This window comes from Haliaeetus leucocephalus, unplaced genomic scaffold (assembly GCF_000737465.1).
Source record: "Haliaeetus leucocephalus isolate CR32 unplaced genomic scaffold, Haliaeetus_leucocephalus-4.0 Scaffold21, whole genome shotgun sequence".
In the NCBI taxonomy this organism is placed as follows: domain Eukaryota; kingdom Metazoa; phylum Chordata; class Aves; order Accipitriformes; family Accipitridae; genus Haliaeetus; species Haliaeetus leucocephalus.
In genome coordinates, this window is record NW_010972457.1 from 628,767 (window position 1) to 646,178 (window position 17,412).

Genomic DNA, 17,412 nt, shown 5'->3' on the forward strand with positions numbered 1-17,412 from the left:
TTTTTATTTTATAAAGCTCACAGAAGTAGTAGAATCTACTTTGGCAAGGAAAGATGATCAACGTCTGCTTTCTTATATGTGGCCCCTTGTATTTCATTACTTGGTCTTTCAATTTCCAGACATGGAGATACCTACCCAAATCATCATGTAACGTGCAAAGGGGATAAAAAAAGAGCCCTTGAGGAAAACTAGCTGTCATCTGGTCTTGTGTAAGATAACTGAAACCCATCTGGATAGAAAATATGCTACTTTGAAAGTACAGCAGGTCCTTTGGCTTGGATTAAGGTGGTTTTTTTTTTTAATAGAGAAACTTTAGAAGAAAAAAAAAGAAGTTATATTCATAAATTGGAGCTCTTCTGTGTTTGCTAAAATCATTATCTCTGGAATGTGAAAATAGAACAAAAAAGAAAACCAAGAAAATCTTTACTCTAGGACAGCACACCTGTTAGTTTTCTGAACAGGATGAAGTGCTCGAGATACAAAGAGTAGAGATCAGTAGCTTTCTTCAAAGGCCACCATTACATTTTCATAAAAGTATTTCTTTCTTGGTGTGGTTAGTTGGAACACTTATCTGAACAGCCAGGTTGTCTTTGGTCTATCTTCTATATTTTTGGCATTCTTGGCTCTTAGATGAAATATGCCTGTGGGTTAAATTGCCCTGTAGCTGTAATTTCTTTAATACAGCTCCGCTTGTTTGGTGCGGGCATACTCTGGGTATTATTTGCATGGTAAAAACAAGCTACCCAGTTCCCAGGCTGTCTTGACAGATACAGGATCTCTTCTTAGCTACAGTTCCACAAACATACCCAGCCTGGCTTCCAGGTGATTTATCTTCCTCTTCAACCAGTACTAGTAGCATTACCTCTAGAAGTTGTGTATTAAATCCCAACAGCAGGTCCACATTGACACAAAATCTTGGAGCAAAATTTAGCCATGGTATAGCCCATAAAACCTTTTAGTCTGGTGTTTGAGAAAGTATAGAAATCAAGCTGTCGGATGACTTGTGGTTTTACTCCATTAACTGGTTTTAACCATTTTAATGAGGTTGACTCTGCAAATCTGTTGCAGTAGCTTTTTTAGACAACAGTGTATTTAATAATATGTTTCATTTAAATATATGCATCCCTACTGAATAGAAACAATGATAATTTTTTAAAATCTTATCTGATTTTTTTGGAATCCGTGTTCCCTTCTGCTGAAGAAGGTAGAGACAAAGGGAGAAATTCTGTCTGCAAACTGTTAAAGCAGCATCCTGCGGAGATCTGCACAGCAAAGATGTGCACTGCTTCATTATTTTTGTAGCAACAGGTGTGCTGGCTTAGCCCAGAGTAACTCTCTCATGCTTTTTCTCCTTCAATTATACCTCTTCCTGGAGCTGGCAGCTGCAACAGAGATTGGCCTCCTCCCCTGCTGTACTGAGCCTCAGTAATTTGTTATTCCATATGGTTGAGGTCTGCAGCCTGACCAGAAGCTCAGTTCCTTACACACGGGCAAGGGGAGCAAGAAGGGGTATGCATCCCCCTTTAAGTTTTGAACTCCTGGCATCCTTCTGTACTTGCGGAGGGCCCAGTCCCTGCTCATGTCTTCACTCCTGAGTGAACAGCATTTAGATTAACTCCTCTGTGACTCCAGTAGGAGCAACTAGTCTGCAAACAAGCCCGTGAGCTGCAGAGAGATCAGGTTATGGCAGTGAGTGGCTGTCTTGGAGTTGCACTAATTGGAGCACTGTAGTCTCTGCCCCACCTGATGGGGGAACCTTTCAGGGTTTTTCCTCCTCATTTAAGGTTGTATGTATGCAGGGAGGATGTGAATTAGGGGCAGCACTCAAAGTGAATTCTGCAATGATATTTTTTAGACTAGTGCTCTACCAATACCAGTTGTATTCTTTTTTCCCCCTTCCCCCTTTTCCGTGTGTGTTTTGAAGAAGTTGGCATTTAATCATTCGAGGTTGAAGTAGCTGGACAAAAAGTATAGGTTTGCATGAGGGAGAGCTAGGAAGAGGAGACTTGTTCTTATTTTGAGTCCTAAACTTCACCAGTGGTTCTGCCCAACAGGAGGAAACATGCATATATACCTTGGGAAAATCTGGCACTGCTTTATTTTAATTACAGAAAACATACAGAAAATATCCTGTTCTCCTGCTATTTTAAAGTGCTATAAATCGTGTGGCTTCCTATGATGTCATGTGTGTCATTGTTCAATGTGAGGTAGGGGATGGGAAATGTAGGTGATGTACTGTCTGCACAAATTAGCTTCAGAAAAGTTAATGGTTTGACCTTCTTCCATAGGAAGGGAAAAGATAGGAAAGCTGTGTTTTTAATGCTCAGAAAAGTAAGGAAGAATCACAAAGACAGGAAAGGGAAAATACTTTTTAACACATGATCTCATTGTTACTTTTTTCACTGGTAATTTATTAGCCCAGCAAATGTTGACTATGACAATTAAATAGTGCTTGACCCCACTGCAAAAGGACTGCTAGGTTTGACAGAACAAGCTTAATTCTGAGAGATCCTAACATTCAGAGAGATTGGGTTTGACATTTGCTATGTTGTCGGTGAGGGGATTTGTGATGTCCACCTGAATGTTGAGTAACTCTTTGGGTTTTTTAATGGCTTTTTCCAGTGATGTGTGAGAAAGTCCCTTACCTCTAATGCAACCAGTCTGCATAGCTGAGGGAGTTGCAGCTTCTCCTGGAGTGTTTTGCAGTTGAGAACTTCTATAGAATGGCAGGTTGATGTGTTTCGTTTCAGAAAATGCCATAATTAGGAACTTCGTATATTTCTTGTAAGTGGAGTTGGTTACAATTTTCACATCTGAACAAATCTACTTAGGGTGACATCTGCCTCAAATATTTGAGATCTGTTGGAATCTCAGTGAAGCTGCTTTAAGAAACTGAGACATCAGATTCAATTTTTAGGGCAGCCTTAATTTCGGTAGGGGCAGGGGGCAGTGTTCAGTGAAGATTTCTGGGATCAAGCTTTCCATGCATTAATGCCACTAGCAGGCAAAAATCTGGTGGCTTAATTTCTCTTAGGCATATGCCAAGGGAAACCTGCTGCTTTTTTTTTTTTTTTTTCCTTTTTTTCTTTTTCCAGTTAATCTGTGACTTGCTTTAGGACTAGTGAGTGAGTTTTGTGAGTGGCATCCTTTTGTATCTGTTTTAAACATGGACCTAGACCTCCAGCCTGGTCTGTGCATCAAGCGGTGTCCTGGTGCTCTTGGACTTCAGGACACTCACATAAGTATCTGAATGCCTCTGTATAAGCAGAGTGCTGGAAGAGTAAAGATGCCCTGGTGTCTTGGAAGAACCTGTTTGTCTTGGCAAGATGTTTTGGTGTTTTTGCAATTAATTTGTAATTCAGCCTTTCAGTGAAGCAGCTGTCTCCGAAACACCTTTCTTAATCTGATAGTTATGTCTGTATAGGCTTGTCATGTATACATACTCCTATTCCTCTTCTGTATGCTGGGCAGGTGTCTCGGGGAGAGGGGATGGTAGCCTGACTTGCTTTCGCTGGTTTTTGTGTTTTTTCATCACCCTCCCCTGAAGGCAGGCTATCCTGGGGGGTATCTTCCAGTCCTGTTCAGCCATGGAGCTGGGAAATGGAAGTGCTGAAGGGTGGCGGATGTGGAGAGGAATAACTTCTTTATTTCACTTCCACTTCTTCGTGCATGCATCTCCCTTTCCCTGCCCTTGCCTCTCCTCTTTCCCCATCACCCAAGAATCTCAATCTATAACAAGACTAGCTTTTAATCTTTTGAGTAGCTTGGACTTTGCTGTGAGGTGTTCAAAGATAGAAGCTGAGCCACTGGAAAAAGAGCTGATTCTTTTATCTTAGTGTATCTGGTATCATGTTCATATTCCCAGTTAAAAAGAGACCTTTGTTTCCCCGCTGGTGAGGAGGCCTTGGGAGTGTGGTGAGACTAGCAGTTTCTGATGTGTGTTTCTCTGATCCTACAGTAGCATATAGTTGAAGCTCAATTGCTGTCAGTTGGTTTTTTTGAACTACATAATTTTGTTTAAATTGCACATTTTGTAAACTGACTTGAAGAGTTAATAACTGTTTTAATACTAACTTGTAAGAACATAGTCCAGGTTAAAAATAAAATTACAGCTGTTGGGACCAGACTGAGTTCAAGGCCTATTAGTATTGTCTTCAGAAAAAATATCTGTCCTTATTAGCAAGGTTTTGGGTTACAGGCCATTACGTGATTAGCAGGATCACAAGTACAGCAAAATGAACTGCACGTCAGCATTGTAATGCATTTACTTCCCAGCATTTCTTTGTGCGAATAAAACTAAAATGCAGAATTGCGGTTTGTTCTTGGCTCTTCTCCACTGGCCCTCTGTGAAAACAAGCTCCCATCTGGCAAACCAGGTAGCTAGCACGATCGCTATGAATTCAAGCTATGCAGTAACCGGATATAAGGAAAAGAGTTCTTGCTTAGACATGTGCTCCTAGATTTGACTACCTTGTTTTTAAGACAGATGTGAATATGCCCTAGGGGAGGAAGAATGTGTTGTGTTGGTTTTTTATCCCTGTATAGCCTAGTCCTTCAGAACAGAGTCTCTAATGCTGTGGCTTTTCCCTCTTTCTCCCTTTCCAGTCCTTCCTCCGGTGCTGGTTCCAAGGCACAGTGAGTACAATCCTCAGCACAGCCTCTTGGCCCAATTCCGCAACCTGGGACAAAATGAGCCCCACATGCCGCACAATGCTACTTTCCCGGACTCTTTTCAGCAACCCAATAGTCACCCGTTCCCCCACTCACCTAACAGCAGCTATCCAAACTCGCCTGGAAGCAGCAGTAGCACCTACCCGCATTCTCCAGCCAGCTCAGACCCGGGAAGTCCTTTCCAGATGCCAGGTACAGTCAACTTCATTTCCCCTTCAGAAGGGAGAAGGTGGATGAACATCACTGGTATAATGATTTTTTTGCTTAATAATACTAAATTATGAGCCAACACTTGTGTTCGATAGTAAGCCGAGAGATACAAAGTAATAAAGACTATGTAGTCTCTTTGTCTAGTAATAATATTGAGGGTTTTAATAATTGTCCCTCTTTCAAACACAGTTAACACATTACAGTAAAACTCTTCTGGGGCAGAGGGAGGGATTCAAAATGGTTTGGGGATTAGTTCAATGGTTTAGCCCACAAAGCATAGTGTTTAATGCACAAGAAGTGTAAGGCTACAGATCATCCTTGCTTAGGAAAGAAATCATCATAAATTCAGCACAAGGCTTTAGTTCTGCAGAAGGAGGATGTTTCACAAGGGGATCATGCTATTGCTACTTGATAAATTTTCTTCACATAATGATGTAATTTCAAGAAACAAATATACTTCAACTGAAAAACAATCCCTTAAGGGCCTGAAAAGAAATCCTTGTGCTGTTTTGCTTCCTGAAGTCAAAGAAGTAAGAACCATTCTTTGTTGATTGATGTCCATAGAAAATTCTGTGAAGCTGTCTTTTTTTGGTCTTTCCATACAGATGGATAAAAATACTGCAGAAGCAGTCTGTGACAGATTTTTTGATCTAAATGCTGGGAGAAGGAGTCCATACAAATGCTTACTGATGTTCTGTTTGCATGTTTTCTTTGGGGGCTGAGGGAGGGCATGTGTAAACAAAATGGCAGACTTGTGAAAAATCTGTTTTCTATTACATGAAATTAACATCCATAGATTTCTGCTGCTGATAGTTGTTTCTCTGTAAATTTTTCTCTTGTGAGTAAAGACTACTGAATTCGTAGAGGCAGGAGGGAAGGAGAGTTTGTATTGGCTTTTCTAAAAAATGTAAAAAGTTGCCACAAAACCAGCTGTCTGTCTTTTTTTTTTTTTCTTTTTTTTTTTCCCCCTCTAAATATGATTAGTGTGGTTGGGGCTCTTCCAGCAGAGATAAAGGCTTCTGTAACAAGGTCTTCCTGAGCGCTGGCTTGTGGAAGTTCATTTGATCTTTGAGCGTCTGTTCTGTCTGCCTGCCCATAAAGACAAGTCAGCAGCTGCAGTGAAAAAATTGAATTAGAGGGGAGGTCAAGATACGAATGTCCTTGACGCTTAGCTGTGGACAGTTGCCTGTCTCGACTACTAGGGAAAGAGGCTGACTTTTGGAAATTTAAAAAAAAACCAAACAACAGTTATCCAGAGGTCTTGAAAGCTTTCTAGGTACTGGCTAATTCATTGCCTGTGGCCTTACAATCTTGTTTTCCTACCTGTGCATCACTAGCGTCATGTTTGCACACATACAAACATTTAAGGCTTAGTAAAACACAAGACTTGAACTCCGGTGGAGACTGTTAAGCTTTTAATGCATTCCTGTTGTCACCTCTGTCTTTCTCTGCTGCTCTCTTGCCCAACTGATGGTATCCAAGTAAGGGAATTATCAAGGTACCTGCCAGCATTAGATGTAAAACCTGAACAGTAGGCAGTTAATAGATTACATTAGCATGTGTTTTCTTAAAAAAACCAAACCAAACCAAAAAAAACCCTCCCAAAACCAAAACCACCCCACAAAGAAACAAAACATACAAAACAGTGGTATGATTCTCCTGCCTTTTGTTGATGCTAATTTGGTTTTCAGGGTTTTGGAGGCCCCTGTGATTATTTACTTCCATGCTCTCAGTAATGGAAGTAAATGTGGGATGAGCAGCAGCCGTGTTCACTAGAGATAGTACAGTGGTAATCTAATCTCATCTTTTGCAGGAAAGCTTGCAGGGATCAGGCAAGGGTTTCTCTCTTTTGCATGTACCTCTGTGCAGTTGATTTGAAGGAGGGTGTCCTCTGGTGTATTGGGAAATGGTGACATTGGCAATTTCCTGCAGCTTCTAAGAAGCCATTTGGGAAGCTTTCCCAGAAGTGAAATAGGCAGCTGAAGGGCAATGTGAGTACCTGGCTGGGATGCTTCAAACAGGGCTGAAAGCAGTGTGTTAGTGAATACGGTCATTGTGCACAGGCTAGTTTTATGCTAGTGATACAGTCCTGAACGGAGCAGTACCAGTAGGAGACACTGACAGATAAATTCCAGACCCAGGCAGCTACTTCTGTGCAGGTTGGGTTCCTGAACGCTTTCTACTGTTCCCAATCTGGGGAAACAGAGCTAATACTTCACAATGACAATAGTAAGGTCCTGGATATATCTGGGAAGTTTGCTTACTTTGCTGATAGAATCACATTGGAAACAGGAAGGTTCAAACTGGAAGTTTTCTGCTCCAACTTCTGTTCACATTTACCGTATGCGATATCTACTTCTGGCCTGGTCCTGAGACCTCTTTGTGCCTTATTGTCTATATGGCACTTTCAACCTGCAAAAAATGTGGGCTGGAAACATAGCTGAGCTTTCTTTTTGGCTTGTGGCTTGTTTTTATTGCAGTTGTGCTTAATATGCACACTAATTCTTTGCTTTCCTGATTCAAGGTCCATGATTGCTTTCTCAGAGTTCTGGTGGGTGGAAGTCTATAGCTGAGTCAGGCTGGAATCATTTCCAGACTAAAACTGTTTATGTGGGTATGTATATTAAAGAGAGGAGACGACTCATGTATCTCTGCCTTTTCTATATTTAGCCGATACTCCCCCTCCTGCTTACCTGCCTCCGGAAGATCAGATGACACATGATACCTCCCAGCCAATGGATACCAACATGATGGCACCCACAATTCCTCCTGACATACACAGAGGAGGTAAAAACGCTTCCTTCTTGTCTTCTGCTTTGCTTTTTAAGAGTAAAGAACTTTCAGAACTTAATTTTAATAGTTGAGTTTCAATTTTGGATGTATGTTGTTTATGGAGATTTTTAGCTGTAGAAAAGAAAAAAAACAAGCGGTGTAATTTTTTTCTGTTGTTGTAAGGGATGAAATAGTAAATCTGGAGATAAAAAATTGTAAATGTAAATATTTATTCAGGACAAGAAGCTGTCGTGTGACTCTTGGAAAAATGTAAAGTGTATGGGGTTTAGTACTTTCTTACTCCCAACCAGCTCGATGGCCAGTCATGTTATGTTTTGTATCTGGAACTTCCACTAATCACCAAACAGAAAGAATTCCTATGATGCTACGCATTTCCGTGTGCGATGCTGAAATTACACGTGTGCAAGGAAAGGAATGTCTTTCTCTCTTATGATTACATTGATTTATTGGAACGATGCAGTTAATGCTATATAAAGCCTACTGAATTGTGGATGACAGTAGATATGGTCAAGAATAGCTCTCCAAGCAAAGACTTGATCAGAGGGTGGATGCAAATACTGTCAGTTATGTAAATGCCCAGAGACATTTTACATGGGTAACTGGAATATCTGTATTTTTTCCTCTGAGACAGTACATCTCATAGAACTGTTTTTTCTTATTATGTTTTTGTCCTGAATTCTAAACTTCAGTCCTTAAAGAGTATGCTCTGCTTTTAATAATTTACCCTTCTCCTGGTCATAAGGGTGTTTTGAGGTTTTTTGTATTTTGTGGTGTTCCAACCTCTCTCCCTATTTTTTTTTCCATCTTTGAGTTATGCAGTGACAGCACTTCGTTCAGATTTCAGACCTGTCTGCCTGAGGTGTGGCACTGCTACAAACTTTAAAATCTGTATTAAAAAAAACCAACCCTATTGCTTTATGTACTATGACGCAAACATCTTTTTACACATTGCTTTTTAAAGCCTTTGCAGCCAGCTGTGACTGCTGAGTAAAGGATTTAGTGCATTCATCACATTGTGAGAAATAGCCCCTTTAGAGAACACATAAGCTTACACAGTTGTGGCCCATGCCAAGAAAGAGCAGCAAGCTGGATGCTGTGCCAGAATGATTATCAAGATCACAAGCATATGAACAATTTAACTGTTGTTTGATTTTATTTTTTTTTAACTTGTTGCTAAGCTTAATGTCTACTTTCAGGAAGTATATTTGCCCTCTTAGAACAATTTGGATAGCTTTTGTGCTAACCTGTTTACTCTCTGTGTGGAATGAGTTTTGCATGTGATAAACCTTATCTGTAGCATTTCCACTTTTCGCTGATCCAGTACACTCTATGTGTATGTATAGTCCTTGCTGGCCCAAAGTACATTTATCAATGTTTATGCCTAATTGCAGACCTTTTCATGTTTGTCCCTCTCACAAAATTCATGAGTACTGTAGAATTCCTCTATTACATGAGAGTTGATAAAGAGAAAAGGGTTTACATTTTTATTCTTGCTTTTAACATTCAACCACTTAAAAATAAAAATTGTTTATTAGTATTTTTCCCTCCTAGTAGTTTAGGACAATGGATTTTCTCCTCTGTCCCTTCATTTAAAAAAAAACCAAGCAAACCTTACTTCTGTGTGCCTTTACATGTTTATTATTCATATATGTATGCTCTAATTGCACTACTTAAAAAAGAAAATCTGCTGCAGGTTGTAAAAGAAGAGTTTTTGCTGTGAACTTACTGCAGCATTTTTGTTGCAAACTTCTTAGAAGCGTGTTCTTCATGGTGATTTGTTAGTCTTAAGAGATTTGATTTAACAAGCTGCATCCTGTCAATGAAGTTGGGTAATTTCCATTGTTGGCCCATGCTGGGAATAGAGAGACTAAACGCACCTGCTCTGCATGATTTAAAGCAAATGTAAGGAAGTTAGTATGAAATCTGTGTGAGAGAGATATGATTCATTCTGTAAGAATGGCCAGCTGGCAAGATTTCTTCCTGACTTTGAGAACTGGGGCAAAGCTGCAGCTTTGATAATTGCTGGCATCTTCATGGGAATTAAAAGTGTAGTAACCTCTTACTAATAATTAATGACTGATTTTTATTATATTTTATTGTTTGGGTGGGGGTTTTTTGTTTTTGTTTTTTTACAGTGATGTGAGAGGATAGAAAATGCTAGGGTATCAGGAAAGATCAGCTCCTTGTTACCAGTGTTTTAAGCAAGTTATTGGTCATCAGTAGACACTGTGCTCATAAGTTTTGCACAGTGATGTAGGATATGTTATCCTGCTTTTGGTTATTTGCCACCTTTTTTATCTTCTATTTGCTGCTGGTTTGTGGGAGGGTGTTTTGGTTTTTGTTTTGCATGTGTCAGAAAACTCATAATGGTATGATCTGTGAACGGAGGAAAATAGGAACACTGGTCTTAGCTGGCTGATTTCAGTGAAGATTTGGGGCTGGGAGAAGGAAACCTCTGGCCAGAGAAACAGGTTTTCCCATAGTACCAGTCTGATTTTCATTTTAGCACTTTGGCCTGTAGTTGGAGCTTTAATCTGCAAAGTTGGTATCTTAGCAGCAAGTCCAACTGTGCTAGGCTTAGCAGTGAAATAGTCTCCTTCATTTAAAAGAAACCACGTAAAGCAACCACATCCCTTCGCTAGTCTCCTTTTATTTGGAGGCAGTTTAATAATTTGTAGCTGTGTTTGGCACTTGAAAGAGTGCACGCTGGGTGGAGATACCTGAAGAAGCCCATGCTGCTGTTGGACACCCACTGGGAAACTCTTTTTGATAAAGACCTTCGGTATCATCTGGAGAAATTGTTCCCTGTGCACAGGCACAAGTGTTACCTCAAGACCTCAATGTGTTTCTAGAGCTTGATGGGTAGAAGTTGTGAACCAGGATTCCTGTCGGCATTCTGCACGATTCCCAGCTTCAGTGAGGAGCCTGCTGAGGAGGAGCTTCTTGTTACCAGAGTCTGGAAAACCACCTTCTGAGAAATCCTTGCTATTACTCAACAAGTAATTCTTTTGGTGATGAACAGTTGCAGATTTTCCATTTGGTAGCACTTGGTGAATAAAAGGTTCTCATTAAATAATATCTTCCTCCATTTCATCTGCTCTTCAGCGCAGTGTAATTGTTCGGCTCCTGTGTGTTATGCCCTTGTTCAGCTTCCGATCCCAAGCAATATCTAATCATATTGAAGATGGGCTTCACGCATGTTCTGCAGACAAATATCAATCTCTCTTAGTTTTTTAAATCTCCTACCATTCCCCCAAGAGCCCAGGAGGAATACTTGTGCACACCCCGAATGCTGAAAGATTGATCTTCTGACTGTATATTTAAGCTAACTTGCTAAACTTCTTGCTACCCAAAGTTACAAATGGTCTCTTGTGCAATTGTGTGTTGCTGTTTCTTCCTGTCACTATAAAACTTTGCAATAAGCACAGAGGTGATTTGTAATGTGAGCTGAATAAAATGAACTGAAGTAAAAGTTCATTTACTAAATTGGAAAGAAAGCTGAGCTGTATAATTGTAGCATTTCTCTGTTGTCTGGGCCCACGCCGTTGTGTTGTAGAAAACGCGGCAGGGATATTGGGGTGCTGCTTGATACGTGCCCAGGAGCTTCCTGCACTTTTCTGTTGATGTCTAGTGCCAACCTTTGTCTCTTGTGAGTCTTGTGCAAGTAGAGGTGAGGTGAAATTATTCCATTGTATGTCTGTGGCTATGAAGAGTTCAAACATAACTGAAGGTAGAAGAGCCTTCATTTAGCTGCAGTTGCTTATCTGGCTCATCTTTCAGTGACCTTCTGCCAAAATCTGCAGGTTTATGAATCTTCACGTCTTGAGCCTGTATTCCAGCAATGTTAGATTGTAATGTTTCCATTGTTGCTTTACAGATGTTCAGGCAGTTGCTTACGAAGAGCCGAAGCATTGGTGCTCCATTGTCTACTATGAGCTGAATAATCGAGTTGGGGAGGCGTTCCACGCTTCTTCCACCAGCGTCCTCGTTGATGGCTTCACTGATCCTTCAAACAACAAGAACAGATTTTGCCTGGGGCTACTCTCGAACGTTAACCGCAACTCCACCATTGAGAACACTAGGCGGCATATTGGTAAAGGTGAGTTGCATGGATCTTTGCATCCGTTTTTTGGGTTTGGGGGAGGCAGGGCACGTTTTCCCCTAGATGTGGCAACCTGGGCCACTTGCCTCAAGAGCAGGCTGGTCTTCCCAAATACATGGGATAAGTGCTTGTGTTGGTAAATACATAATTCTCTGGCCAAGTCTTATAAGCAAAGTATTGTTCTTACCTGGTGTGTAATTACAGGAAGCTTTTACCCTTAATCAATTTTTAATTGCCTGAAGGCTATCATAATCTTAATTAGAATGAGAGCTTAAGGCGGTTTGTCTAATGAAATGTCTTGATTTGTATTGGTCATTGGTGTATATGGAAATGCAAATTATAGTTCTTGGCACCCAATTTTTAGCTAGCCTTAGTTCCAACATAAATTAGCTATCCTAACATGTATTTAGAGAGACAGCCTGATAAAACAGTTTTTCCAAATGCATTTTTCATAGGCTGGTGATTCTTTCAGTGGAAATTTTGTGCTTCTATGGCTGTGACAGTGTCCTGCAAAAGAGAATATCTTCTGTTTTACGTGTGACTTAATACCGTCCTCTTTTCTGAGAACTCGCCTATAATGCAAATGACTGGCAAAACTGACATTGCCGCCTGCAAATGGGGCATTCCTGCCAGATGCATTTTTTAGGTGTTTACATTATTAGTAAACTCTTAAATTTTCTGAGGCAGTTGAGGGTTCAGCATGCCCAAGCAGTGGGGTGTATGTTGTAAGTGCCAATTAATGAAGTATCTTCTTCCTCCTTAGAGGAGGAAAGAATTGAAACTGAAGAGAACTGTCAGGTCTTCAAGTTGAGCCCTCAGTCTGGAGAGCTTTTCTCTACATGAGGACTTGTGCTGCTCTCAGCAGTACACCACACCTGTGCTGTGCCACTCAAGTCCTAATACTTCATCCTTCTTTTCCTCCCCATCCATCTTACCAAGTATCAGGATATTTATTTAACACCTCATTCATATTCCTGTTAAAAGTAACCCAGCTGCAAGCAGAGTTCTGCTGAAGCACTTAACTGTGTGTGTACTGAAGCAGCGTGTGGAAGAGACAAGGATGCTGTTGAATAAGTAAATGTGTACAACTGATCATTGATTTAGAACTGTTAGTCTTTGAGGAAGGAGGTGTAAATCCCAAACTTGAAGACATAGCCATAAATGTTTTTGCACATCAGGTGGGAGTGTATATGTACCCATACAGGTACACGCATAGTCAGCGGCAAAATCTTACATGACAGAGCACAGTCAAGGCTTTCTGACTGGACTTCAGTTTAGTTTTTAAATTCTGCATGTTTGCTTCTCTGACTCATGACATTGTGGGAAGTGAAAGGTTTAAACAGCAAATAATCATTTTTAAACACAAAAGGCAAATTTTCTTGCTTTCTCAAAGCCTTTGGAATTGAGTCCTACTGACAGCAAATCTCCACAAAGGTTCCCTGTATATCATAGAATCATAGAATCGTTTAGGTTGGAAAAGACCTTCAAGATCATTGAGTCCAGCCATCATCCATGCCCACTAAACCATGTTCTCGAGTGCCTTGTCTACGCGCTTTTTTAATACCTCCAGGGATGGTGACTCAACTGCTTCCCTGGGCAGCCTATTCCAATGTCTGAAGTAAAGAAATTTTTCCTAATATCCAACCTAAATCTCCCTTGCCACAACTTGAGGCCATTTCCTCTCATCCTATCACCAGCCACCTGGCAGAAGAGACCAGCACCCACCTCACTACAGCCCCCCTTCAGGTAGTTGTAGAGAGTGATAAGGTCTCCCCTCAGCCTCCTTTTCTCCAGACCAAACAGTGCCAGCTCCCTCAGCCGCTCCTCATAAGACTTGTGCTCCAGGCCCCTCACCAACTTGGTTGCCCTTCTCTGGACAGGTTCCAGCACCTCAATGTCTTTCCTGTAGTGAGGGGCCCAAAACTGAACACAGTACTCGAGGAGCAGCCTCACCAGTGCCGAATACAGGGGGACGATCATCTCCCTGCTCCTGCTGGCCACACTATTTCTGATACAGGCCAGGATGCGATTGGCCTTCTTGGCCACCTGGGCACACTGCTGGCTCGTATTCAGCCAGCTGTCCACCAGCACCCCCAGGTCTTTCTCTGCCGGGCAGCTTTCCAGCCGCTCTTCCCCAAGCCTGTAGCGCTGCATGGGGTTACTGTGACCCAAGTGCAGGACCCAGCAGTTGGCCTTGTTGAACCTCATACAGTTGGCCTCGGCCCATTGATCCAGCCTGTCCTCTGTAGAGCCTTCCTACCCTCAAGCAGATCGACCCTGCCTCCCAATTTGGTGTCATCTGCAGACTTGCTGAGGGTGCACTCAATCCCCTCATCCAAATCATTGATAAAGATATTAAACAGAACGGGGCCCAACACCGAGCCCTGGGGAACACCACTAGTGATGCACCGCCAACTGGATTTCACCCCATTCACCACAACCCTCTGGGCTCGTCCATTCAGCCAGTTTTTTACCCAGCGAAGAGTACACTTGTCCAAGCCATGAGGTGCCAGCTTCTCAAGGAGTATGCCATGAGAGACAGTGTCAAAGGCCTTGCTGAAGTCAAGGTGGATAACATCCACAGCCTTTCCCTCATCCACTAGGTGGGTCACCTGGTCATAGAAGGAGATCAGGTTGGTCAAGCAGGACCTGCCTTTCGTAAACCCATGCTGACTGGGCCCGATCCCCTGCTTGTCCCGGAATTGCCATGTGAGTGCTCTCAAGATAAACTGTTCCATAACCTTCCCCGGTACTTAGGTCAGGCTGACAGGCCTGTAGTTCCCCAGATCCTCCCTCTGACCCTTCTTGTAAGGGGACATCACATTGGCAAGCCTACAGTCCTCTGGGACCTCCCCCATTGACCAGGATCACTGATAGATGATGGAGAGTGGCTTGGCAAGCACCTCTGCCAGTTCCCTCAGTACTCTTGGATGGATCCCATCTGGTCCCATAGATTCGTGAGTGTCCACATGGTGTAGCAGGTCACTAACTATTCCTCCTGGATTAAGGGTGGTATATTCTGCTCTTCCGGGGCTGCTTCCATCAGTGGCAGGTGAGGGAGGAGGCAGCAGAAGTGAAAAGGACTATAAAATTGTTGTGTAGCCTCATTTGACAGATATATCTGAGAAACACAAGGGCCATTTTCTTTTCCCAGCTTTCTGGAATTAAAGCGAGCTGAAAAAACTCATGCTTCCCAAAATAGCATTCAGGACTTTTCCAGAGAACCCAGCTTGGGGCTGCTTTAGTATCTACAAATTATGCAGTAGGTTTCTGCTCTCTCATCTTGCATTCCCGATTATTGTTTTACATAAATATAATGAGAAAAAGTTCAAGTGTTCAAGCCATCCAATGTACTGCATCAAAACTACTGCAGTGCTTTCTAGTTTATTGTTGTTGAATATACAACATGTTAAACTGCAGGAATTGCCAATTTCTGTTATATATCCATACATACACACCCTCCTTTCAAATCACCTGCTGATGAAACAGAAAAGTAAAAATCAAGTTTGAAGACAGACAGGTGATGGTCTGATATGCAGTTAATGTTTATCTCTTTAAATAGAAACCTATCTCTGTGAAGACAGAGCATGAAAAATAGATCACACAGTGTGAATTCATCTAACCTCCTTATGTCAACCTTCTCCTCCCAGGCGTTCATCTCTATTACGTTGGTGGGGAAGTGTATGCTGAATGTCTTAGTGACAGCAGTATTTTTGTGCAAAGTCGGAACTGCAACTACCATCATGGGTTCCATCCCACCACGGTCTGCAAAATCCCCAGTGGCTGCAGTTTGAAGATTTTCAATAATCAGGAGTTTGCTCAGCTTTTGGCTCAGTCAGTGAACCATGGCTTTGAGACAGTATATGAGCTTACTAAGATGTGCACTCTCCGTATGAGTTTTGTAAAGGTATGTGAAAATTTGCTTGAGATTAAGAAAAAATAATTTATTTTGCTTATAAAATAATGTGGTGATTTTGAATGGTCCACTGCCTCCCTCCATCAGCCTGTTAATAGCTGTTGAGTTTTAAGTATGGAATAATGTTCGTTAAGTGTAAGACAGATCTTAATGAAACTAAAATGTCTTTGTGGAAAAAAACCCCATCTGACGCACATAATTTGAAAGCTTGAGGTGACTTGCAGAAGGTGTTTCTTCACATAAGTCTGTAGTCACTTGTGAAGCATTTCTATCATGTCTGTTAACTATTCTAATTTCATTGAATTGCTTCCTGTAATTTTTTAGTGTTTCAGTTGAATTCTGGTATTTAATGTGTGTATAGATAGTCTGTGTGTATGTAGAATTATTTGCATAATTACTCTGGAATTATGGGGCTTGTCGTCTTAATTTTGTGGGATATGGCAAGATACAGTACAAGTTTTGAAAAGAATTGAGTCATGAATTACTTAGACTAAAAGTGGAAAAGCCACCAATTCATTATGTAGCATCAGCTTTTGCCCCTTTTTTTTGCCCATTGTTACAGTCCATGCCATCTCCTGGTCTCTCAGAGGCCCAGCTGAACCTCATGCTCCTGTTCCTGGGTGGTATTTTTGGAGAGTTGAGCTGGGACTGCAGTGTAAGTCATTAGAGCGGTTGTGGGAGTGTAGATAGCATAATCCTCTAAATCTGTCTTGACCAGCAAATTGACCCAAATTAGAAGCTGCAGTAATTATTTAGAATAATATACATACCTTTCTATTCTAGGGGGGCATGCAAGGTCAAGATTTGTGATGTGGCTGTGAGTGTCAACGTAGGTACTGATATAAAAGGACTGGTCACATATGTGAAAGTAGTTAAATGAGGATGGTAATATGCTGAAGTGCTTTTCTTGATAGGATAGAAACTTTCAGATGTGTTAGGACAGGATTTGCTAAAATGGAATAGGTTGTTTATAGCTTTGCATCCTATGGAGGTGTATGGCAGTGTTGCCTGAACAGTTGCACAAGACCTTCTGTGTATGAGATGTTGCACCGCACAATGTTTAGAGCTGCTGCCACCTGTGTTGGGAGCTTTGTAATCCCTTCATTACGGGTTAATATAGAGCAGAGCAAACTGTACCTGTGGCTGTATTAGTCTTGTCTCCGAATCAGCCCCCTAAATGGTTCACTTACAAAATGATTTTGAATGCTGTTTAAATATCTGCTTATATCTTCGGTAATTACTGTAAATGAATCGGATATAAACTGAAACAAAACCTATTTTGTCTTAACTTGAGAAATAGCCTGCTGGGGAATGACCATGCCCTCTTTCTCCAAAGAGGAATGTTTCTGATTTATTGCTTGGTTTATCGTGTCCATCCTGCAAATGATGCTTTGGTTCTTGTCAGGCAGATGCCCCACCCCCACTTCCATAATGTCAGTCTATGACCTCGGTTTTTTGATTTGTGGATATGTTTGGCCCATTTCCCCCCCCCCCCAGTTTGTTCTATTTTTGGTCTTGGCAGAGAAGACCTGATTAACCCCCTCCTCAGAGGTTTTATTGGGACATCATGCAGCTGGCAGTGAGGTATGGGGAAATTTTTCACTGCCTCAAGTTATGTCTTTAAGAATTTAAAGACTTCCATTCCAAGAGATAAGAGATCTCAAAATGACACTTTCTCCAAATTTCTTTTTTTTGTTGTTTTGGTTTTTTTTTTAACTTC

General features: G+C 41.4%; 1 protein-coding gene across 1 annotated transcript in view; it reads left to right on the top strand.

The window, feature by feature from the left end:
- The window catches only part of SMAD1 (SMAD family member 1), a 49,915-nt gene that overhangs the window by 31,048 nt on the left and 1,455 nt on the right, over positions 1-17,412 (top strand). The window contains exons 3-6 of the mRNA XM_010575990.1: positions 4,606-4,863; positions 7,552-7,668; positions 11,552-11,773; positions 15,427-15,683. Of these exons, the coding sequence (XP_010574292.1) occupies positions 4,606-4,863; positions 7,552-7,668; positions 11,552-11,773; positions 15,427-15,683 (854 nt within the window). The remainder of the gene's footprint in view (positions 1-4,605; positions 4,864-7,551; positions 7,669-11,551; positions 11,774-15,426; positions 15,684-17,412) is intronic.